This window comes from Squalius cephalus, assembly GCF_949319135.1.
Source record: "Squalius cephalus genome assembly, chromosome: 24".
Taxonomy (NCBI): Eukaryota; Metazoa; Chordata; class Actinopteri; order Cypriniformes; family Leuciscidae; genus Squalius; species Squalius cephalus.
The window spans coordinates 15,498,502-15,524,340 of NC_137145.1; the positions used below are offsets into that span (position 1 = coordinate 15,498,502).

General features: G+C 37.7%; 1 protein-coding gene across 3 annotated transcripts; it reads left to right on the forward strand.

The window, feature by feature from the left end:
* The first annotated feature begins 1,051 nt into the window (after positions 1 to 1,051).
* Positions 1,052 to 25,338, forward strand: mtnr1bb (melatonin receptor 1Bb). 3 transcript variants are annotated; one of them, XM_079860964.1, is made up of 3 exons: positions 1,052 to 1,449; positions 1,556 to 1,802; positions 23,514 to 25,338. In XM_079860964.1, exons 2-3 carry the CDS (start codon positions 1,607 to 1,609, stop codon positions 24,359 to 24,361), a joined length of 1,044 nt encoding a protein of 347 aa, XP_079717090.1. In that variant the 5' UTR covers positions 1,052 to 1,449; positions 1,556 to 1,606; the 3' UTR covers positions 24,362 to 25,338. The 3 variants fall into 3 exon arrangements, with proteins under 3 accessions (XP_079717090.1, XP_079717092.1, XP_079717091.1); XM_079860966.1 differs by lacking the exon at positions 1,052 to 1,449 and adding an exon at positions 19,476 to 19,557 and having other exon boundaries at positions 1,751 to 1,802; XM_079860965.1 differs by lacking the exon at positions 1,052 to 1,449 and adding an exon at positions 19,461 to 19,557 and having other exon boundaries at positions 1,752 to 1,802.
* The last annotated feature ends 501 nt before the right edge of the window (positions 25,339 to 25,839 follow it).

The following is a 25,839-nucleotide window of genomic DNA, read 5'->3' on the forward strand; positions in this document are numbered from 1 at the left end:
GCATCGTGAGGTAAGTAGATTGTAGAGACCATTGGTGGCAAAGGCTCTACGATCTACTTAGGCTTACGATGCTACAGCTCTGGGCAGTGGATCTGTAGTTCCCAGCATGCTTTGTAAGGGACTGCATTAGGAGAGTAATTTTAGGTATTAAGTGTTATATTGTGTGTTTTTCAGTAAAGGTAGTTTATGTTAATGTTTAATGTTCGTTTATGTTTAGAGTATAGTTTCTGTTACTAATATTATCAAGACTGACATCTGACTTTACTAGTGACTCATATGCATACTGATGAACTGCACTGTTAATCTTACTAAACTGATATATAAGCCAAATTAAGCTGTGTGTTAAAAATTTGGGTAATGAATTATTCTTTGAGTATATTTACATCAACGAGGAAAAGGACTTTCATCATATAAAACAAAAAAGATTATATCAAACTTATTAAGTAATTTTAGAAATTAGGTTATATCTACGGACAGTTATGCTTCAGTAAAACCTTGTTTTTCAGGTTGGTTGAACTCAGCTATAATCAGTAATCTTAAATTATATATTTCACTTCAACAAACCCAGTCATTGTAGATGTTACCACATTAAGTAAAATTTCTAAGTTGAACTGACTAAAAATTTTTTCGGTGTAGTATGTGTTCCTCAGTTGTCTTTTTTGACATCCTTTGGGTGGTTAAACATTGGCACTCTGACCTAGGTAGCCTATATTTTTACGCATGTCAATTTAAGGTGCTATTTATGTAGCTATAAACAATGTAAAAAGTATTAAAATTGTTACTTCGAGGACCTATTTACCTAATTTCGTCCTTAAAATTACTTGTTGTTGTAACTTAATGTAAACAGTTTGATTCCGTCATGTTTTTGACGAATAGCCTAAAACCAATTTATATGTCACCACAAAAAGTACATTTTGGTTACCTGAAACACTTTTATATTTAAAAGAACACATAACCACCACAGCCAGCCTTGTTGCCTGAGACCATAAGTGAGTTTGGAGGCGAGCAGTTCTGGAGCACATGAGTTGTTATGACAACTCCCGCGCAAATAAGAGATGCGCGTGGTTTGCCTCAGTTCGGAGCGTGAGCCAATCATCTAGCCAGCTTCTCCTCTGATCACGAGCTGGATTTACAATTCCGAGCAGCTGCTTTAAAAAATAACTTGGAGCGAACGAAACGGTCGCCATGGGGCAACACGGCGCCAAGGCTGTCGGATTCCGTAGTAGTTTTAAGGTGAGGGGGAAGCAAGGTGAACATTCTCGCTAGACAAAAAACTGAACTACAAGACAGAAATGAGTTTGAGGTGCTGAGATGTTGAGACGGACTCTATCTCGTATTTCTGGAGAGAGGAATGAGGGACGCGCGGATCAAACACAGGCGACACAGATTCATGGCTCAACTGTTCCCAACTTCTGTTGAAAGGCAGCTGGAATGACTCGCTTTTTACAAGTATGGGAAATACCAATACAAAGAAAAGATACGATATATTAACATTTGTACTCTTTTTCTTTAATAGGCGCGGTCCGTTCTGAAGTTTTTCTTTTTACTTCCTCAGGTTCCGTGAACAACTTTACTAACCAAACCTCGGAGAACAAGTTGTTCCGGGATGCCAGAAAATATCGCCTTTCTGACGAACAGCACAGAATTGGGGCACGTCGGTCGCGCGTTGGGTTCGAGCGCGCGCCCTGCCTGGGCAATAGCGGTGCTGGCCAGCGTGCTGATCTTCACCACTGTGGTGGATGTTTTGGGTAACCTGTTAGTCATCATTTCGGTGTTCAGGAATCGGAAACTGAGAAATGCTGGTGAGCTTTAATTAATCTCTATGTGCTATACACTCGTGCGTGCGCTCTTCATTGATAAAGCGATTCACAGACGCCAGTGAATGGTGATACAGTTAATGAATAATGTACTAAATGACTTGTTTCCCCTTTACTTGACTCCAGTCTCCTTTGACATGCTGCCTTAAATTATACATGGTGAAAAAACGTGCTTCTATTCTCTGAGATGCTCGTCTGTGTTTTAGGGTTTTAAGTTAGTAAAATGTAAACCATTTACGCATAACTATTTACCTCACTCCTCAATTATGGAGTAATTTACTAACATCAGAGTGTTTATATAGTGTTAGTGAAGAATTACATTACAAAAAGGCTTGAAAACATCTTATGTAACCGTACCCAAACATCAAAAGTCTATTAAAAAGTCAGCTTCTTTTGGAAGTAGACAGCTAAAAGTTTGTTTTAATTAAAAGGCAACATTTTAGCACTGAATGTGCTCATGCATAAAGAAATTGAGGCTTCCAGAAACCATATCAATATTTTTGTCACTAATAAGTTCTTCACAGTTTTGGGGAGAAACACCTTGTTTCAGCATTTTTAAGTCTAAGCTTAAGGCAGTGTTAAGATCACCTCACCTTGACCATGGCATGAAAAATTTACAGCAGCTTATCACTCTCAGCAGTTTGGGCTTCAAAGACTTATGACTGTAGTTAAGTCGTAGTTGGATGAGTACATCCGTGAAAAATCTGGCACCCTTCTGAGCCTTGTTAGACCTTTTATTTAATTGTAAATGGATGCGTTTGATGTTTTTAAATTGATGTTAAATCTAATTACCCACTCGAATGACCCCCTAACACATGAACAAATTGTGTTTTCACACATAATCCTGTTTAAAAAAATGTTTTAGGGGAGCAGTTGAACAATTGAACGAGTCAAACTGCTGCTGGACTTGTGATGTATGACACAGAGGGATTCAGAAGAGAGACAGATTTAAGCTCTTTCAGTGCCTTTGACAATGTGTGTATGTGAGTGTTTGTGGGATCGTTCCACACACAAATACTAAAGTAACTTAGCAAAGAATAGCCTCCCACTATTCACAGACAGCTTTTTGTTCCACTCAATGTTAATGGCTTACAGTTCATGAGTAGTTGAAAAATGTCACCCAGTTCATTTGAGTTTAATGTGAGACCAAATTTTACTAGGGTTCAAATCTGGACACTGACCAGGCTAAAACATGAGCCTGATAGACTTGTTCTCAAGCCACTTTTTGTTTGTCTTTGCAATTTCGGGCAAGAGCATTGTCTTGTTAAAAAATAACATCTGATCATTCCTCAGATAACAACTTTTCATTTGTGGGAGTTAAGCCATTCTGCAATATTCTCCTCTACTCCAAAGCATTAAATGACTTTTCACAGTGTAGTAGTCCGCACACGATGACACTCTTCCCCCATGCTTCACTGTGGTAGAGATACATTTAATATTTCTCAGCAAATTTTCGAAGACACCGCTCTGGAGCATCACCAACTCGTGTTTCTGGCCAAAACATAATTCTGTCTTTGATGGTTTCCAAAGACACCAATGCCTTTTTAAGTAGTGCATTTGTTTAAATTTGGCTAATTTGCTGACCAATAATTTATCGTTTTGACAATTAAAAGCTTAGTGTTTAGCCTTTTTATTTTTTTGCCCAGGAGTGTAAGCATGGAGAGCACTCACACAAAAGCTCGCTTCAAAGCTCATGCTTTTTCGCATTGAGCAAGAGCCAGACCTGTCTGCTTCAAAGCCGCACTAGCAGTCTTATATCACCCTCTGTCTGATAGACACTTCTGACTCTCTCTGCTTCCCCCTCCAGAGCTATTCAAGCACATGGAGGTGGCATCACCAACTCATTAGATTGAGTATGAATGCTGTCAGGTTTTTGCCGCTGTCTTCTCACCTCTCGCCTGAGTGGATCTTCTCTGAAGGAGGCGAATTTGTTTCTTCATCTTTCAGCCTTTTGTCATTACCGGGGCCAATCAGGCATCTCACACAAGTAATAACACTGTCACTAACACCCAAAGAGGCATTAAAACACCACGAAATTCTGCACGGAGAAAATCGAATCTTTAGTGGTGCGCGCTGTGTGAACTAACAACAAGGCCAAGGAGCTGAGAAACAATGGAAACTGAAAGCCTTATTCTCTAGAAGTGTCTAATGGTATGTTTCCAGAATCCTGCGAGCAGATTCACCTTGTAATCACCCCATATGAAGCATGGAGATAAAAAATTTATGACTGGTAAAAAATCTTTTACGATAACCAAGCACATTCTAATGAGAGGACGGGTGTAAAAGAGACTGTATAAAAAGACTCTTTCTCTTTCTCTCCATGTGTTTCGCTTGGGATGTAGATTGCCATACTTTATTAATCAGACTTCCATGTCGAGTTCACATTCAGGGTTACTCGTACAGCTGTCATTTGAAGGCACATGGCGACCAGGGCTTCTGGAGTATTTCTGTCCATTGGCCCCTCTCCCTTGCACTGTCCCCTGTGAAGTTATGTCATCGTGTTTCTAGAAAGGGGGGTGAGTGCCAAGTGAAGTCAGATTCCTGGCAGGCCCCTGCTCTGCCACATGAGTATGGATGTTACAGTAGTCAGCATGACCGTCAGCACATGCATTGAGATATGTGTGTGGTGAATATGGCATCGCAAGCCACAGGACACCACGAAAATGAGACAGACTGAGTGTTTCTGTGCTGTGATTGGGGAAGTGTAGTCTTATCATTTTAGCTTGAAGTCAGACAAAATAAGACTTTAGGCTTGACATGAAGCCAAGACTTTGGAGAAGATTAGAGATCGCTAAATGACTGTGACTGGTATGACGTTAGCTGTAAGTTTTAATTAAGTCAGAGATCTGAGGTTCAGATTCATATTGGGACTTAAAGGGATAGAAAACTGTCAACATTTACTCACCCTGACATTGTTTAAATTTTTTATGTTTTTGAAAATATCTCTTAAGTCTGCAATTTATAAAATTGTAAAATATTATTACCATTTATAATAACGGTTTGTATTTTAATATTTAAAAAATGTAATTTATTCCTGTGACGCAAAGCTGAATTTCAGCATCATTACTCCGGTCTTCAGTGTCATATGATCTTTCAGAAATCATTCTAATAGCTGATTTGCTGCTCAAGAATAATTTATTTTTATTAGCATGGTTAAATAATTATAATATTAACATTTCTGTGTAATCCTGATACATTTTCCTCCCAGAATTTTCTGGACTGAATTGAAAAGTAAAAAATATATATTTTTGGTCCCACTTTATATTAAGTGGCTTTAAGTACTATGTACTTACATCTAAAAATAATTACAATGTACTTATTGTATTCATGTTGTATTGTAAAACATATTGCAGCTATTGAGGTGTGACACAGGTAAGGTTAGAGACAGCTGTGGTGATATGGGTGGGTTTAAGAGTGGGTTAAGGTGTAAGGGAAGGTCAACAGTGTAATTATAAATGTAATTACATAAATTAATTACAGCTGTAATTGCACGCAGGTATTTTTAAAATATAAGTACAATGTAAAAACATGTAAGTACACAATAAGTCTATTGTATCTAATTATTAATTTCAATGTTAGTACATAGTAGTTAAAGCCACTTAATATAAAGTGGGACCATATTTATTTTTATAACCGTGTAAAATGTTTACTGCCATTTGATCAATTTAATACACCCTCGCTGATTAAACTAATTTCTTTAAAAAATTTGTATATTTAATATGATTTCGATTGTGCATTGTGTGTCTGTCTGTATGTGTGTGTTATATTGTATATATATATATATATATATTTTTTTTTTTTTTTTCAGAAGGATTTTTTCTTTTACAACATAAGGATGAATGATTTTCATTTCTGGGTGAACTATTCCTTTAAGGAATCTTTAGAGATATATTGTGTTTGGTTCTTGTTTGTGTTCGGAGGGAAGTTTGTGCATTCATGCTTATTCCTCGGCCACAGGGCTATGCATGATTAAACCTAAATCGGGTCAGTGTCCATCCGCAGAGTTGTCAAAGCCTCTCAGCATCTGTGGTGCTTCTCGTATAAGGTGTATTTCTGCTCTCTCTCTCTCCCTCTCTCTCTGAATGTGTGGGATTTTGAATTTCTCCATGATTTTCTCATCGAGAGTGTAGTATAACTGAACTGCTGTCCTCATTGCCTGCCTCTGAAACTCAGTAGAGTGTTCATGTCCTGCACAAGTGTTGAAACACTTCTGCCTGTCACACGAACAGAAACACATGCAGGGAGACCAAAGAAATCAACACCAATAACAAAGCGGATGGGTCTTTGTTTGTCTGACATTTAGAAACTCAAGAAGAAGCGGGAAATAAAGGAAGAACCGAGCCTTTCAAAGAAAGACTGCCGTTCTTACAAATCCAAATCCCTATCTGTTTTGAACTCTTTGTGCATTTAGGACCCTTGGGCAATTCTGTTAGAAGGTGGGTTTGGACTGGAGAGCTGTGAATTGGAGGGATTGCAGGCCAAAGACTGTCTGAACAGCGTTCAGAGAGGGAGAGAGCAGCCCACCGGCTGTTATTTAGTGCCTGGAGACCCTCCTCACAGGGCAGTAAAACTGTTTCTAGAAGCTACAAAGTTTTATGTGGCTTGGGTCTACTCTGAGGCAAGCAACACATAGATTTTTTAGGCACTTTAAAGACATTCAATACCAAGGATTTTAAACACAAGGCCTTTAGGACCGTAATGTAGCAGATGATTTTCTGCGCTTTTTGTTGTGTGTTCCTTTGAGCGATAACCTCAGGTCTATGGTAAGTAGTCAACCTCGCTTTTTTCCTAGTATTTTCAAAATAGTAGGCTCTTTCTTGTTATACAATACTTTTTCAACTTTATATCTATGAAAATAAACTTTTCAAGGTCAGGCATTTAAGCATATCTTATTTACACAGCAGTAATAAAAATGAACAGGATGACTAAAAGCCAATAAAAGGTAGTACATTTTGATATTTTTTTGCCCATGGCTCTTTTGAAATTTTGATAATATCATACAATTAGAGAATGGAAACACTGCAAAAAAGGATTTTCTGAAGTATTTTTGTCTTGTTTTCCAGTATAAATATATAGCCTAAACATTCTTAAATCAACACACATTTACTTGAGAAGCAAAATGACTTAATATCTTAAGTCTTGTTTTATGAAAGAATCATCAAAATTAAGTTTAATAAGATTATTTTTCTGAACCCACATTGGCAGATATTTCTCCTTTTAAGCATAAACTCACATATTCTGATCAAATTTTCAATAAACAAGACTTAATATTATCACGGTGCTGCGTGGGGCAAATTCAAAGGAGTTCACAAAGACGAAGAGATCCAAACAATAGTGGTTTATTCCAGATGATGAAGGTACACGCGCACACACAAGGTAACACATATAATTACCGACAGTGCACTGAACAGAACAGGGAGACTTTATAAGGGAAATAATGAGGGAGAACGTAATCAGGGAGAACAGAAACAGGTTTGAATGGTTAACTAATCAAGATACACATTGAGGGCAAATGAACTGAACCAGACATGACAGAAACTGAGAAAAGACATAAAAGTTCATAACCGTTATAGTACATCCCCCTCTCGGAAGACACGTCCTCCCGCCGTAGAATGACCAACTGCGGGGGGAGGGAGGGGGTTCAGGAGGAGGATGAAGAGCAGGTGAAGGCCAGACAGAAAGCATGAGGGACCAGGGCGGAGCCGGCTGTGCAGGTGGCCAGGGCGGAGATGACGGAGGGAGGACCCATGGTGGAGGCAGGGCTGACGACTCCAGGGGGCCGACTGATGATGCGGAGCAGGTGGGAGAGGAGACCAGGGTGGAGCCGGAGAGCCGACGAGCCCAGGCGACGCAGAGGATTCTGGCTCGGGGACAGACTCAGGTTTGGAGACAGACTCAGGCTCGTGTACAGAAGACTCATTCTTGGGGACAGAAGACTCAGGCTCGGCAGGACTGACGTGAACAGTCTCTGGCTCGGCAGGACTGACGTGAACAGTCTCTGGCTCGGCAGGACTGACGTGAACAGTCTCTGGCTCGGCAGGACTGACGTGAACAGTCTCTGGCTCGGCAGGACTGACATGAACAGTCTCTGGCTCGGCAGGACTGACGTGAACAGTCACTGGCTCGGCAGGCATGACATGAACAGTCTCTGGCTCGGCAGGACTGAAGTGAACAGTCTCTGGCTTAGCAGGCATTGCAGCGACCATCTTAGCTGAGGGCTCAAACGGTGAGGCGGCGGCCATCTTCACAGAGTGCACAGGTGGTAAGGCGGCCATCTTGGCCGGAGACGAGGGCTCAGGCGTGGTGGTTATGACGTGAAGAACAGGCTCAGGCTGGTCAGGCATGACACGTGGAACCTCTGGAAGGGTGGTCCCGGCAGGACGAGACTCTGGACGGGTGGTCTCGGCGGGACGAGACTCTGGACGGGTGGTCTCGGCGGGACGAGACTCTGGACAGGGGGTCTCGGTGGGACGAGACTCTGGACTGGGGGTCTCGGTGGGATGAGACTCTGGACGGGGGGTCTCGGTGGGACGAGACTCTGGACGGGGGGTCTCAGCGGGACGAGACTCTGGACAGGGGTCTCGGCGGGACGAGACTCTGGAAGGGTGCTGGCAAGATCCTCTTCTCCTAGGCAGAGGATGAAGGGAGAGTTACAGCTCGCCAGCACCCACTCCACAAAGGCAGTTATCCCGCGGACCTTCTCCGGTCAACTGCTCTCTGCATGAGGTGTTCAAACTCACCTCATAGAACGTGCAGAGGCAGTAGTCCGGGTAGTGCATCAAATATGCAGTCTCGAGGAAGGTCCGTGTGTGGTCCTCCAATGTTTGTTCCCCCTGCTCTAAACACAACAGGGATATCCATATTGAAAAACTAAAACAAAAAATGAAACCAAAAGGCAGAGGAAAAGAAAATGCCACCAAACTTTCACTTCTTGAGGTCGGTGATTTTGTCACGGTGCTGCGTGGTGAAAATTCAAAGGAGTTCACAAATACAAAGAGATCTAAACAATAGTGGTTTATTCCAGAAGATGAAGGTACACGCTCACACATACAATCACCAACAGTGCACTGAACAGAACAGGGAGACTTTATAAGGGAACTAATGAGGGAGAACAGAAACAGGTGTGAATGGTTAACTAATCAAGATACACATTTAGGGCAAATGAACTGAACAGACATGACAGAAACTGAGAAAAGGCATAAAAGTTCATAACCGTTACAAATATCTTAAGTCATTTTGTTTCTCAAGTAAATGTGTCTTGATTTAAGAATGTTTAGACATTTGAACTGAAAAACAAGACAAAAATACCAAGTAAACTTTATAGTGAAAAACAGTGAAACAGTAAAACATTTGAAATATTTTTATGTCAGAAGTTAATCAATAGGACCCAGAGACATTGCAACCCTAGTGAAAATATTTCACATTTATGTTAAGTGTCCTATTTGTGATATTAGGGTGAAAAATTAAAGTAATATTTTATTCTGTATATTTTGACAAACATGACTTTTTAGTACGATTAAAAAAAAAAAAAAAAAAAAAATATTGCTTTTATTCAGCAAGGAAGGACACATTAAATTGATCAAAAGTAAAGACATTTTTAATGTTTCAAACTCTTTTCAACATTGATTGATAATAAGAAATGTGATTTGGGCACGAAATCTTCATATGATTTCTGAAGGATCATGCGACACTGAAAACTGGAAAAAATGGCTGCTGAAAATTCAGCTTTGTCTGGAATATTTTTTTTTAAATATATTAAAATAGCAAACAGTTATTTGAAATTGTAATAATATTTCACAATATTACTTTTAAAACTATTTTTAATTTAATTAAAAAAATCTGATTAACGGACCTCTTTCGAAAACATCCTATATCCTACTGACCTTTTGAACGATATATGATAGGGACACAAAAGTGTACTTCATAACATGAATGACCCAGTAAATGTTAAGTGATTTTGTCTATTACATCCCCTGTGCTTGCATCTCCCTTACTGAATTTGGCTTGTTTTTTCAAGAGGTTTTAGAAGATCATGTAATTATATTCAATCTACTCAGTCCAGTTGAGCTATAGTGGCAGAGTATGTGTCAAAAGTGAATTCACCAATGTAATAGAACTTTGCTCATGTCCCTTATTCCTTCTTTCACTTTTTTTTTTTTATATTTTATTTCCAGTCTTTCCCTCACTGATGTACCAGCAAATGTCACTGCCCAGGGAGGAATTTGAAATTTAATGAGTAGAAAAAGAAATCTCTACCAAACGGTTTACCAAACAGCTCTACTGCAGGTTCAAATAAGAGACAGAGTTTCGGCTTCGCTTTCATGTTTACTTGATAGGTTCACAGCAGTAACTGTTTGTCTCTGCCAGTCTGTTCTCAAGATGGCAGCCTCTTTTAAACTTTTTGAAAGATTTGAATGCATGAACCAAATATTTGTCCACCCTTTCTGTCTCCGTCCGATTTAACAGACACAGCCCTGATACTCACTGGACCATGATATTGTTGTCTCAGGATGTATCATTCAGCAGACACTTTAAACTAAAGGTCTTGCAGTTGGATTGTTGCAATGACAGTAATCTGGTGTCACTTGTGATCTTGCGTGAGGATTTTTTTTTTTTTTTTTTTGGAAATGCCAAACAAATGCACAAATAATAAAGCATGTTAAATTAAACAAAACTAAACTGACGCTGAAGGGTTTCACAGCTTTGCAAACTTTACTTTTCTCTCTAGGCAAATGCTCTGTTTTACATGCTGCATGCTGAAATTACCTTGGCATGAGATAGAACAGCAAAATGATCTTCAAACCCATCCTTCCCGATTTCACAAACCAGAGACCCGGCAAAAAAAGAAAGTGCTGCATGTCAAGATTTTCGAGATCCATTTATGTATGCGTACATTGGGGCATGATGTGATCACTTTACTTTAATGAAATCCATCATTCTACCCCCTACAACCAGTGATAATAATGCAAAGCTCTTGACTAAATTATTTGATCATTGGGAATTGTGGGCTGAGGCTCACAATCTGAATTTCGTGAACCCTAAGTTTGATCTGATCAAAGATTGCATGCCTAAAGCATTTTAAACCCTTTAAAGCTTTACTTTTACATCAGCATGAAATAAAAACCCACACTCTTCAGAAAAAAAGAAAAATTACGCAAACCCACCACACACGTATATCTTCACCACAGCCGGAGAAATGAACCTCTGTGTCGTTTATTCTGCCGTTTGCAGTTACATAACATAATCTGAGACATTTTATTTACATTACTCCATGACTCATCTGATTCACTTTGAAGGAGTCAAAGGTCAACATGTTGACATTTTGACAGGCCTTCAACGAGGATATTGTTTTTTATGTGGCTGTTCCAAGGGCTGAATGATGTAATAGTGTTTGGCTGGAAGGAACAGAGGTTCAGAGTGGGCTGTCTGAACACAGGGTGGATTGTAGAGAAGGAGCCGGTGCGGTTTGATATAAGTGGCACTGTAGTCTTTTTCAATTTGTGTTGGCAGAATGACGTGAAACTCAGGAAGCAGTTATACTTTGAGAGGAAAACTACAAATTCCAGAGCAGGAAGAGCAATAATTTGAATGTGACGAGAGCCTCTTTGTGTAGTACATAATTTGTGTATTATGTTATTTAATGGATATTATACAGATGGTTTAGATGGTTATCGCAAAGTAAAAGGGTGATCAGGTGTGAGAAATTCCATGAGTTTATTTTGGGCACAATGGCTTACTGAAAAATATCCTGGTTATTTTACGACCAATTAACACTTTGACAAAATTTGACGTCATTTATGACTCAACGCTTCCCCGCCATTGATGGAATTTTCCGGCTTTCCATGTTTTCACTGTTATACGGTAGAGGGTGCTTTTAAGCATCTTTGGAAATAGTAAAGAATCCAAAATCAAGCGAAGCAGCAGCAGAAACCAGCAATCGAAGCATTGCATACATTTGTAAACTAACCTGATCATCAGACATTAAACAGCATATAAATCAAAACTGCCTAATGTTACCGAATGAAATGTCGACCTAGGAAGAGGGAACGACTCTTATTGTTCTGAATCCGATTTGGATGAAGTGGACGATCTGGACAAAAACGCAATTTTCTCACACTGTAAAAAAGTAGTAACCTGCAATTGATACGTTAAAGAGCAATTTCTACCTGATCTTACCCTTAAATTTTGTTTTGTTGGTGTAACCTATCTAACTTAACATATTTAGGTTGACTATTATTTGAATAAACTCAATTAATTAAGATGCTACCTCATTAAGCACATTTTTTAGGTTACCATTTTTTTTAATGCAGCTTTTTGTTCAAAATTATGCTTTTTTATTCAAGTTTATCCTCGTTTGTTGTGTTTTGTTTAAAAGCAGAGACCCTGTTCTTTCTTTTGATCTATTGTAGATATATGTATACAACGAAATATTCTGGGGGCTATGAAAGTTTTGTGAAAATCATCAAAAATGCTGGCGCTGGCAACATTAAGCGGAGAAAGAGTTAATAAAATGAAATGACATGAAATAAAAGTAGGTGTAATTATTGAGTAATAGTTCATTTTAATAATAGGTCATGAAATAAGCAGGTTCATTTTCAGTAAGCTACTTATTCAAATCATCATCATAATAATAATTGAACTATAATATCTGTTATTTCATGTACAGTAAGTTTATTTTATTAATTGCTAATGAAATAAGATGATGATGGTTGTATAAAGATAATACTATAGTAATAGCATCATAGAGCCCCCTCAGGACATTGGGATCCTTTGGTATAGTGAGGAGAGCTGTTTGAAGTGCAGTGGCCATGGCTCAAGGGCACAACAGTAGTGCTTGTCGTTTGGTTCTACTGAGAGTGCATGTTTTCCGGGTACCAATTAAGATTAGCCCTTGGTGTTCTATTTGGGTCTCAGTCCAGTTTTTCATCATTCCTATGTCACATACCCCCAAAAACTGGACCCCTGCCACAATTTGCAATCCGTAAAAATACAACAAAAAACATGTCACCGGCCTCATCTACATATCCCAAAATGATTTCCATATTTTACCTAGTGTGAAATGACCTTGTGAATACATCACTCCAAAGGAACAGAAAAGTTATTCCTCAGTAATTTGCCTTGACCGAGCCCTTCATCCTGCTGCGTGTTATAATGGATGGATAAAAAATGTAACTGCTGGACTGAGTATAATTTCCAACTAGGTTAATATTGATAAGGACTTTAACCTTTCAGGATCAAGGTTTATACTTTACACATTTAAACTACACATTTAATGCCACGCTCCTCACTGATGAAAACCTTTTGAAATGATAAAAGGTTGTGATCAGGTCATTTTGCTGATATGATACATTAAAAGCAGTGGGTAATGTATTGCGCATGCCTATGACATATGAGAGCTGTAAGTAACCCAGGTTTGAATTTGGTCTGCATAATGCCTGATGTTGCTGTCTATTTCCTCTAATGATGAACACACACACACACACACACACACACACACACACACACACACACACACACACACACACACACACACACACACAACAGACAGACAGACAGACATATATACGGTTGGGTAGTGATGTTACTACTCAGGATTGGTCACATGTCTGTTGCATGGCTGCCATTTCTCTGTAGCTGGCCAAGTGCGCTATTTGAGCGAAGTTAACGCAAGTTAATTATACAATTAAAAGAAATATCTGATCATCCTTCATAACGCGGTCGCTATATATCTTATATTGTCTGTAAACTCGTTCATTACCAAGGCAATGACTGACGCATTTGTATTACATTACAAGAGCTCTGTTATCACAGTGGAAAATGACTCCCTATTCATAAATGCTGGTTTGGTTCGGCATGTTTTAATACGTTTCTAGCATGATTTAACACATTGCTAACATGTTTTAGCATGTTGCTGGGATGTTTCTAATATAAATTAGCACACTGCTAGCATGTTTTAGCTTTCTCAAGCCAACAAAATTATTTAGTCGCTGTCATTATCTTTGTGTCAACACCAATATTCTGAATTCATTCGCAGTAACATTTTCTCAATTCGTTTTTTTTTTTACTTGGTGCCTAATCATATGCAGAGGTCGCATGTGGTATCAGATTTTATCAATTATGAGTAACAGCGCAGATGCTGTGCTAATGAGCACATAAATGAGGCTGCATGTGAAGTTCCTCAAGGTCATCCTCCTCCATAAGTAATTACACTTCTTGAACTCAAGTGGAATTGAGCTCAGAGTGAACCGTAAGCCATTCTCAGCAAAAACAGGAGATGTTCAATTTTCTCTAATTACACATGGATCACGGTTCTCTCTCTGAAAGAAGTTTTATTTTGAGCAAAATGATTCATAGTTATAGGTTTTTCTTTTGGGTTTATTAAGAAGAGGAACATGAAACATGTCAGAGCACAAGTCGATCCTGTTCACATTTTTCTTCCTTCCAATATCTTCCTTTCTTGTGTAATAAAGAAAAGTTCTGGGGTTATATATATATATATATATATATATATATATATATATATATATACAGTGCTATGCATAAGTTTAGACACCCATGCTAAAGTTGACTAAAAAGAGGAATAAAAAATAATCTTTTGGAAATTGAACTTAATTAAAAAAATTAGGAAAAATCCAACCTTTAAGGACACCAATTTTCTTTGTGAATGAATAATGTATCGTAAATAAATAAATGTTCTTCCTTAAAATACAGGGTGCATAAGTTTGGACACCCCTATGTTAAATTCCCATAGAGGCAGGCAGATTTTTATTTTTAAAGGCCAGTTACTTCATGGATCCAGGATACTATGCATCCTGATAAAGTTCCCTTGGCCTTTGGAATTAAAATAGCCCCACATCATCACATAGCCTTCAGCATCCCTAGAGATTGGCATGGGGTACTTTCCATAAGATCATCTCTCAATGCAAATCAAACCAGCTATTAGGCTAACTGAAATAAAACCATGCCAATCTCTAGGTATGCTGAAGGCTATGTGATGATGTGGGGCTATTTTAATTCCAGAGGCCAAGGGAACTTTATCAGGATGCATAGTATCCTGGATCCATGAAGTAACTGGCCTTTAAAAATAAAAATCTGCCTGCCTCTATGGGAATTTAACATAGGGGTGTCCAAACTTATGCACCCTGTATTTTAAGGAAGAACATTTATTAATTTACGACACATTATTCATTTACAAAGAAAATTGGTGTCCTTAAAGGTTGGATTTTTCCACATTTTTTTAATTAAGGCATTAAGTTCAATTTCCAAAAGATGATTTTTTATTCCTCTTTTTAGTCAACTTTAGCATGGGTGTCTAAACTTATGCATAGCACTATATATATACAGGTGCTGGTCATAAAATTTCAAGTTATTTCAAGAATTCAACTTAACAGGTGAAACTAATATATTATATAGACTCATTACATGCAAAGTGAGATATTTCAAGCCTTTATTTGTTATAATTTTGATGATTATGGCTTACAGCTTATGAAACCCACGAAATCAAAATCCCAGAAAATTAGAATATTACATGAAATCACACTGTAATTACACAGTGATACCATGGTCATTGAACCAGGTTTTGGTTCTTTTGGCAGTGTGGGCAGGCGGTGGCAGTGTGGAAACTTCACACTGGACTTCAAGCATCTTGGATTGTGTGCCTCTCCATTCTTCCTCCAGACTCTGGGACCTTGGTTTCCAAAGGAGATGCAAAATTTGCTCTCATCAGAAAAGAGGACTTTGGTCCACCGTGCTTTATTAAATCCAGAGTCAACGCAGCCGTCTACCAGGACATGTTCAGAGCACTTCATGCTTCCTTCATTTCCCAGCAGGATTTGCACCTGCCCACGCTGCCAAAAGAACCAAAACCTGGTTCAATGACCATGGTATCACTGTGTAATTACTGTGTGATTTCATGTAATATTCAAATTTTCTGGGATTTTGATTTCGTGGGTTTCATAAGCTGTAAGCCATAATCATCAAAATTATAACAAATAAAGGCTTGAAATATCTCACTTTTCATGTAATGAGTCTATATAATATATTAGTTTAACCTGTTAAGTTGAATTCTTGAAATAAATCAACTTTTTGATGATATTCTAATTTTATGACCAGCACCTGTATATATATATATATATATGTTACCGTCAAACTCTGTTACCAAGGTAGAGTAACAATGTTGATAGTATGTAACAGAGATTACAAACAATACTATAAATAAATCAGTTTTTTCATTAAAAGTAAAAAAATAAAAATAAATAAAGTAACTTCTGTTTGGCAAGCACCAAATTATTAAAATTGAATATGTTTTCAATAAGATACTGGAAAGAATTTCTGTTAGCGAACAGTTTTTTTCCTTAAGTTTTTGAAATGCAAAATGTATCTCCAATTAGCCTATATAATCCCTATATTAAAAAAAAAAAAAAAAAAAAAAAAAAAACTTTTATTCAGCAAGGATACATTGAAATACAAGTAAAGACTGCGTTTCTTTTTAAATGTCTGTTCTTGAAAGAATCCCCCCCCCCTTTTTTGATCAGTGTTTTTGATCAAATAAATGGAGTCTGTCTGGGTGAACAAAAGAGACTTGAAAGATTTTTTTTTTAATTGTTGTGTATATATGGCATTTCATATGAATGCATCTTTCAGTTTATTTAAACTTACTCCTTCTCGCTAGTTGTTTGTGTTGTTAACTTGAAATGAAAGCTATGTAAATGTGAATTGTCTTCATTCGCACTGTGACATGGCTGGAGTTTGGTTTCAGCACCATGGACAGTGCAATGGAATACTTCAAGCCTAAATACTTAACTCAGGAAGCTGTCTGAAAAACAAATAGGATTTGCATGGATCAGTCAGAAAGGACTGCGTGGATTTCTGCTGATGATCTGGCTTCTTTTTTTGTCTATTCTCTCTAGCTATATTTACTGACCTTTTGTTTTTTCCAAGGGGTTAATTTTATTATTACATTCATGATTAAAACCCTAAAAAATAATAAATAATACAGTGAATTAATCATACTATTGACTCAATCTCTTTTAAAGGAAATATTAAATAGCCATTTATGAGGGATGCACTACTGACCTGTATTGGCTCTGTTTCCCTTTTATTCTGTTGATTTGTGTGGTCATTCATTCCCAAGAGTTCCTGTACCTGTCTGGATGAACTGCCTGGACACAATAAAGGAATTCCTCAAAGGCATTGGTTAGAAATGTCAGGGTCAAGATTTAATATTGCTCTTGGCATGGCTTCCCAAAATCTGTTTGCAAAGGTTGTCCAGATCCTTAAGGAAAAGCAAATAAGGCCACCAGTCTTGTGGGCATGTTGAAGCAGGAGTGTCTGCGTCTCTTACAGCTGTAGCTCTTCTTTTCTACGCTTAAAGTCTTTGACAGGGGAGCAGGGCATGCATGTATCATTTTATACTGTACTCTGAGGGTTTCATAACACTGTCTGACCCTACTCAAGTGCTTTTATAATGAGCCTTATAGACATAAGAACCCTTTCCTTCTGTTCTGTCTCCACAACTTTTCCCCAGATTCCTCTGTCATTTCCTATTTAGAAAAGTTACAGTGTGAAAGAAAACCTGACAAAGACATTTACTGCTACTTTTCAGGACATGGTAAAAAAGACCAAAGACCAGATTCAAAGTTGAATGTGACATTCATATGCCATTCAGTTAGAGTTCCCAAAGTCCTGAAAAACCTGGATTTATCAGCCAATTTTTTTAAATCTTTTTCATTAAGATTTCCATTATTTTTTTTTTTTATTTTTTTTTCAGTTATGCTCAGATCAAAAAAAAAAAAAAAAAAATTCATTAGCTATCAGAAATGAAAAAGTCATGGAAAATCATGAAAATGTATTTGTCAAAAGGTGTAGAGAGGTGTGAATGTGGAAAGGTGTATGAACACAACTCAATTTTGATTTCTTTGTACTCTTACTTTAAATAGACATTCATGTCACGTGCACATATTCACATCAAACTAGATTGCTGTGTCTCGCTCTGTCACACACACACACATACATAGTACACCATTAATCAAACACATTACTCATTTATCTTCTCTTGTATGTGTTGTACATATTTTGATAAAAGTATATACATAAAGAAATATGAATATAAACAGGAGCTTTTAATATGACCAAAGGCATTATTAATATAAAAATACTAAAGGCATTCATTCACATACCCTTTTGTAAGAGTATATAGCGATTGTATACCATGTATGAAGTTAAAACATTAACTGGCTTTAGAGATTTTAAAACTGTGTATGTTACTCACAGGTTGGTTTATATGTGAACACAAAAATGGCATTTATAGCAGCTGAGTCTCGTTGTGTATTATTTCATGGTACATTCATCTACAGAGCAGCAGTATGACCTTGAATGTGCTTCATCTCAGGTTGAATTATAGTGGCTGCATGGGGATAAAAGTCTAAAGAAAAGAGAAGAAAGCACTGAGATGAAAGGTTGGGCTCAGGTAGGTCAGGGTAATTGTGTTTATCATTTCGCTAGTTTTATCCTGTGAACAAAGCTAAGAATAGGAAGTAGCTGAAAAGAGAAAAGTTAGTGTCATTTCAGCATGAGAGGCTGAAACAGTTTTGGGGTTCTTGGATCATTTTTAAAGGCCACAGCAATGAACAGAAGAGAATATTGGGTTATGATCTCTATAATGTCATGCTGAGAAGTGCCAGGAATGATTTTTGGCATTTGCTGAAAAGGATGGGGGAAAAAACAGCTTTTCCTCCGTGTCAATTTTTTTTTGGTTTGTATACGCTTTGCTATTGGTGGTATCTGACAAAATTCATGTCAAATGCTTTGCATCGCTTTCGACAAAAAAAAATCTGATTAATGGGGGTTCTTATGTTTATGGCCCTCACGTTTCTTCCAGAGGCAGGGAGGGAGAGAGACACTGACTGAATGTTAAAATGGTCTGGAGGTCGAAAAAGCTGTGTAGGCAATGAGGGGAAATGTGTGCCTGATTAAAGCTCTTCACCACTCATGACTTTGATACAATTATTTATTATTCTTTTAAAGGTGAATCTCATAAAACTCGGCAAGAATATGTCCAGATCACATTTTACTCCAAAAAAAGGAAAGAAAAAAATAAATAAAAAGCAATCTGTGCATAAAGAAAATTAGCATGATTAAGCATGATTATTATAATGAAGCACATATTCCCCACAGCAGGCACATATACATCAAAGGGGGCTTGAGCACCTGCCCTTTTTCTTCCTTTTTTCTGAGGGTCTTTTATAAAAATAAATGAAAATACACAGCTTTTTGTCAAAATAATATGTTTATTGAATAAAAATCTAAACATCAGGTCGGGAGACTTTGTCATGTTCGGATGCCTTCACTCTCTCTCAGTCAGAACACAGTCAGGCAGCATTCCCTCCCAGAAAAATTAATAAATTGAAAAAAACGGAATTTGGGAAAAAATAAAACGGATTTCATAGGGCCCTATAAACTTGTCACAGAGTCAACACCATCTACACCAGACCCACTCCATAAGCCTAACCCAAATTCTAATTCATCAAACCTGTCACCATCACTGTATTTAAGCAGTCAGTCACTCACCACACCATCACTGTCTGGTCTTGTTGATCACTACCACTCAACGTACCCGACTACCTGTTCTGCTCACCTGTTGAGATCCCTGTTCTTCAGCCCAGCTTCACCATCATCAGTCACCATGGTCCGCCACGCACCTGCAAAAGACAAAGAAAGTCATTCAACCAAACCTCTCAGTGTAAGCTTACCTGTTTCTCCTGCTCGTTCTCTTCTTCCTGTAAATAAACCATCAGTGTGATTGCATTACCTGTGTTTTCTCCTTCTGTCCGCTGACACTTATAAAAGGCAATATATCATGGCCATACAGGCTAATACACTACAGGTGAATGCAGTAAAATTTGGGTCATCACAATAATAATGTCATCACAATCGCCACATTGATATTCAAATTAGGTGCAAACTAATCACAATGTGCTAATTTGCATAGATTTGACAAGGCACTGCAGGTGAATAGTATAAACAGAATAACTAAAGAATATCACCACAGAACTTCTCCAGTTAATGATTTGCATCAAGAGTCTTTTCCCCTGAAATGTTATGTTTAAATATGCAGATTGGCTTGTTTTGGTTAACTTAGAAGAACAAATTATTAGTGAAACTATGCCCCTCTAATTGGTGCAATCAGTTATTCTAAATATACTTGAAACTAGTGGCATAGAAAAATAGTTTCCTTTACTGTTGCCTGCTCTTGTGATAAACCTAGTGGATATACTAAAGAAGACCATGGTCTCTGTGAAATGATTTTTCTTCTTTTTTTTTTTCTTTTCTTTTTTTTTTTTTTTGTAGAAATCGGTTGAGTATGAAACAATTGTGTGAATGTGAGGGTATTACAATAAATTGGTAAGGAAGTCAGAGTTGTTTCAATATATTTAACGTTTTGTTAATTTTTTTTTTTTTTTAAATAATTATGAGAAGTGCCCTTTTTTCCACTGGAGTCCCTGCCCCAAAGTTATCTTTACTGTAAGACAAATCTTATTCTCACAACAGAATTGCATTTAAACTACTCATGTATGCTGTGTTTATGTGAGTAGATGTTATTAGTATTACGTATTGATTTAAAGTATATAAATAAATAATTGTATAAGTTAAAATTAATTTGTATAAATAAATAATATAACAACAAATAAAAATAAAATATATGTCGCATTATGGTAGTGCGTTAAGGGGGGAAATGTTCTTTTTATTTGTCATGAAAATAATATAATGATGCACAAAAATCTTATTGATCCTAAAATAGACTTGATTATTTTATGAAAATACATCTGTTAATCACTTGGTAAAATGTAAGATTCTTCTTTCCACTTCTTTCCACTTTTATTATTCTAACTGGGAAATCACTTTCTGAAAATGATACCTCAATATACAAGCATGCATCTGAAGCAAATGTGTCTGTACACAGGTATTTGCCACCAGTAAAATGGAATAAAGGGCTAAGATGACTCAGTCAGCTGTTTCTGCATACGGTAATCTGTAAATGATGACTGTTTAACATAAGAAAGTGAGTAAATGGATTGTTCGTTTTAACGCAGCAGACCATGGATGAGATGAATATGAGAGGGCAGAGTGCATTGTTTTAGAGAGCGATGTGTTCTCTGCTGTCACAGTGTAATCAAAGGCTTCACACTCCCTGGAGATCCTGCTTTTGAAGTTGATGTGATTCAGCCTTTCTCTTTCCTTTTCGCTCAGTAGCTTTGTTATTCTTGATTCTTGTTTCCTCTCTCATTTATTCTCTGGTTCTCAACTTGTCATTCACATGAGTTTACCCCTATATTCAATTTAAGTGCCACCACACAGGCTTAGAGGGGCAAAGGCGGGAAACGGTGCATTGAAAGTGACGTGTATACCGCAAAATAGTTAACATAAATCTACTTACCGGTACATAAACGCATGAAATGATTCTCATGTACAGCTCACAAAAAAATAAAATGTGTGCTAGTTGCCATGAAAACAGAAAAATTTGGCTTAAAAACTAAAAAGCGTAGTGTCAATGGGGGAGACCGGGGACGGTTGCAACACTTTTTGCATTTCTCTCACTCAGACACTGTTTGGACTAGACCAACCAAATTTGCATATATTAAACTTGCATCTGTCTGCTAATTACCCATACCATTTAAAGATGATTACATATGACACATCGGTCACAGTATTTATTTGAATGGAAGAAGCCAGATGTTGCAACTGACCCCGACCCATAGAACAGTTGCAACACAATCAGGGACGGTTGCAACATGTTAAAAATACCTTAAATTTCACTAATTAGCTTTAGCTTTTTGTTTCAATGAGCATAGAAATCTGAAAATATGAACTGTTTTACTATAATTATTATTTATTTATACAATAATATTATTGTATTATTTATTTATTTAGTCATATTTATCAAATAACAGTTATTGAGTTTTGTTTGTTTATGTGTAGAACATAGGCTTACAGTGTGCAGGTGTTACAGATGCTATTCAATCTCTCCATATTTCAGTGTCAGACAGGAAGAACTGAACAATTTGCAATGCAACAAACTTTTATTAAGGCTCGTGGCTTGGGGACGCCTTATCGAGAGAGTGGGGTGCCTCTTTAAAAAGCCAGTGAACCAGTCAACACCAGACATACTGGTCTCACTCCACTTTGGGGGAAAGTTGCAGTTATAGTGAAAGCCTAGTTGAAAGGCAAACTTCCAAACCTGAAATAAAATGTAGATAGTAAATATTGTCTATCTCTCTCTCTCTGTCTTTCTCTCTCTCTGTTATATAGGCTACATAATAATCTCTTGTTAAAATTTGTTTTTCTCGCATATTTATCTTACCTCTTTGGGATTTAACCTATAGTATAAGTCAGCTGCCCTTTTTAAATACTCTCTGAGGCTCCTCTCCTGGTCCTCTGAGAACACTTTTCTGCTGGTCCAGTACCCTGCTCTCGGTAACTTATCCGATCCCTCGCCTGTAAATTTCGGAATTAGGTGGTGTGACAGATGGCAAAGTCCTTGGCCACTGCCCTGACATGTGCAGTATGAGTGTCATCACTCTAGCATGTTTCTGATTGGAGGAATAAGACTTGTTGCAACTGTCCCCAGTCTCCCCCTATACCGTTCAAATGTTTGGCTTTTGTCTTTGAAAGTAGTTTCTTATGCTCACCGAGGCTGCATGCATTTGATCAGTGAATTTTTTTTTTTTTTAATTGTGAAATATTATTACAATTTAAAATAGCTGTTTTCTATTTTAATATGTTTTAAAATGAAAAGTATTCATGGAAATGGATGGCAAATCTGAATTTTCAGCATCATTATTCCAGTCTTCTGTGTCACATGATCCTTCAGAAATCATTCTAATCTGCTGATTTGCTGCTTAATTAAACTATGACTTTTTCTTCCAGGAATCTTTGATGAATAGAAGGTTCAAAATAGCATCATTTATTTGAATTAGAAATCTTTTGTAACATTATAAATGTCTTTACTGTTACTTTTGATCCATTTAATGCACCCTTGTTGAGTAATAATAAAAAACCATCTCACGACCCCAAACCTCAAATGACTCTTCAAGATGATAATCGGTTTAGTCATATCTACACAATTCTACAGTAAATATGAATTATAATATATATATTTTTAAAAAATTATTTGTTTAATTCTAGGGCTGTCAAAAGATTAATTGCGATTAATCGCATCCAAAATAAAAGTTTGTGTTTAAATAATATATGTGTGTGTACTGTGTATAATTAAATTTGAATATATAAATACACACACATGCATGTATATATTTAAGAAAAATGTGTAATTTATATATAAAAAATTATATTTATATATAATATAAATTATATATAAATATATACAGTATATGTATGCAAATATTTCTTAAATATATACATGCATGTGTGTGTATTTATATATACAAAATAATTATACACAGTACACACACATATATTATGTAAACACAAACTTTTATTTTGGATGCGATTAATCTTTTGACAGCCCTATTTAATTAATGTGAAAGCTAATTTTTTACCTGGTCACAATCAAATTGTGAAATTTAAGATCATGGTTTTTATGTTTGATTGACATAAAATTGATCTGGCAACAGTATCAAATTGTGCTGGTAAAAACAAGATTATTAACAAGCCCTCTTTCTCTTGCTCTCTTTCGCTCAGGCAACGTGTTTGTTGTCAGTCTGGCCTTCGCTGACCTGGTGGTGGCTTTCTATCCGTACCCGCTGGTGTTGTACGCGATCTTCCACGACGGCTGGTCTCTGGGGGACACCCAGTGTAAAGTCAGCGGCTTTCTAATGGGCCTGAGCGTGATCGGCTCCGTTTTCAACATCACCGCCATCGCCATCAACCGGTACTGCTACATCTGTCACAGTTTTGTCTACGGGCGTCTCTACAGCTACCGGAACACGCTGCTGTTAGTGGCCCTGATCTGGGCGCTCACTGTGTTGGCCATTCTTCCAAACTTCTTTGTGGGGTCGCTGAGTTACGACCCCCGCGTTTACTCCTGCACCTTCACGCAGACTGCCAGCAGCTCCTACACTGTGGTCGTGGTGGTGGTTCACTTCCTGGTGCCCATCGGCGTGGTGACCTTCTGCTACCTGAGGATTTGGGTTCTGGTGATCCAGGTGAGGCGGAAGGTGAAGAGCGAGGAACGCTCCAGGGTGAGGCCCAGCGACCTGCGCAACTTCGTCACCATGTTCGTGGTGTTCGTTTTGTTCGCGATCTGCTGGGCTCCGCTCAATCTCATCGGACTGGTGGTGGCCATCGACCCAGAGGTCATGGCTCCGCGTGTTCCAGAGTGGCTCTTTGTGGTCAGCTACTTTATGGCCTATTTCAACAGTTGCCTCAACGCCATCATTTACGGACTCCTCAATCGGAACTTCCGAAAGGAGTATGTGCGGATCATGACGTCGGTGTGGATTCCTCGGAGGTTTGTGACTGAGACCTCCAGGGCCGGCACAGATGGGATAAGGAGCAAACCCTCGCCGGCCATCAATAACAACGAGTGACTTTTGTTTTCAGCCAATCACTGTTCAAAGAAAACCATCATGGATGCATGAAGCAAATTTATACACTTGGAACTGTGAACACTTGACTTTTTTAATGCTACAAAACCATTATACACAACTCAGGGTGCTTGTTATATTTTTGATGTTGTGATCCATTCCAAAACACTATTATTAAGGAATATTTAACTCACAAATTTAACTCACAATTTATATTAAAATTAAGTACCTTTTAAATCCATGTATATATGGACTATTTATTGAAGACATTTTGTACAATTTTGTGGGTCTGTTGTATATATGTTGTATAAATCAGTATACTTCACATATTTATCAATTCAGAAATTCTGCCTTACACTTGAACTTTCACAAGAAATACGAAAAAAATGCTTTTATTCAAGGTGCCAAACGTTAATACATTGACGGCAAGCATCTGATATACCAAATCCGTTTGTCTTATCAAACCAGATGATATTCTGAGGGCATCCTAATTTAAATGTAACATCAACAGCTCTTTAATGAGCGAAGAGCTTCCAGCACAGCAAGATAAAGCACAAACTTCAAAAAAAGCACCTCATGTGGATTCCACAAAGAGAAATTTAGCTTTTTCAAAATGAACGATGACAGCGTGCGGTCAGTCAGTCTTCAGTTTCAATTTGTGTTCACCTCTTATCTGTCAAACATTAAATGTCATTCATGACTTTGGGGTTATTACTTTGCCAGGAAACGTGCATGACTGTGAAAGCGTATCTTTCTTCAACAAATGATCTGGGAGCGAAACGCTACCGGAATTTCAATTAAAAGAAGGGTAAAAAGGGAAAGTATTAGTCGAATGTATTACTGTTGTTCTCTGTGCTTGTTTTTTACTTGATTTTACAATGTGCGTTTTAATCCTCCCGACATTACGAGACGTTCCATGCAGTGGGATTGTGCTGTGTGAGAACATGCTCTTCCATTGACCTCAATAAAAGAAAGGAACCAAACTGATGAAAGCCAAGTCTATCTGTGATTGCGCAACCTCTCTCTGGTATGAATGGGCTGTGAAGGGATTATATGGAGAGATTGGGATGAGCTTGCTCCTTACGGCCACATCTGCACAGGGAATTATGGGGGATGTGTGGCTGGCATCCCAGCAGATGGAGGACTGAAGTGGTTGATAACATAAACACTTGGCCAAGTTGAGAGCGATCTTGTCATCAATTTGCTGAATGCATTATCCGGAGGGGTTTCAGGGAGGGAATCAGTTTGAAAACCGTAGCTGAGATTCAATGGGAGTAGACAAGCCTTTGGAATATAGAATTAGTCAAGAAAGTAAATGTCATTGACAATTTCAGGCTATTTTACAAGCAACTCATAATTTAAAGTAGTGAACTCACAGTGAAGCTGCTCTTTTGAAAAAGTACATGTAAGTTACCTAAGTTAACCACACAGGTTCAGTGGGGTTCTATATATAAGGGCTCAATTTTAAAGAACCCTTTAAG

Excerpts from the sequence above, each read along its gene's own strand:
- mtnr1bb (XM_079860964.1), top strand. The coding sequence starts at position 1,607 with ATGCCAGAAAATATCGCCTTTCTGACGAACAGCACAGAATTGGGGCAC. Across the intron at positions 1,803-23,513 it reads TCGGAAACTGAGAAATGCTG|GCAACGTGTTTGTTGTCAGT; the intron begins GTGAGCTTTAAT and ends TCTTTCGCTCAG.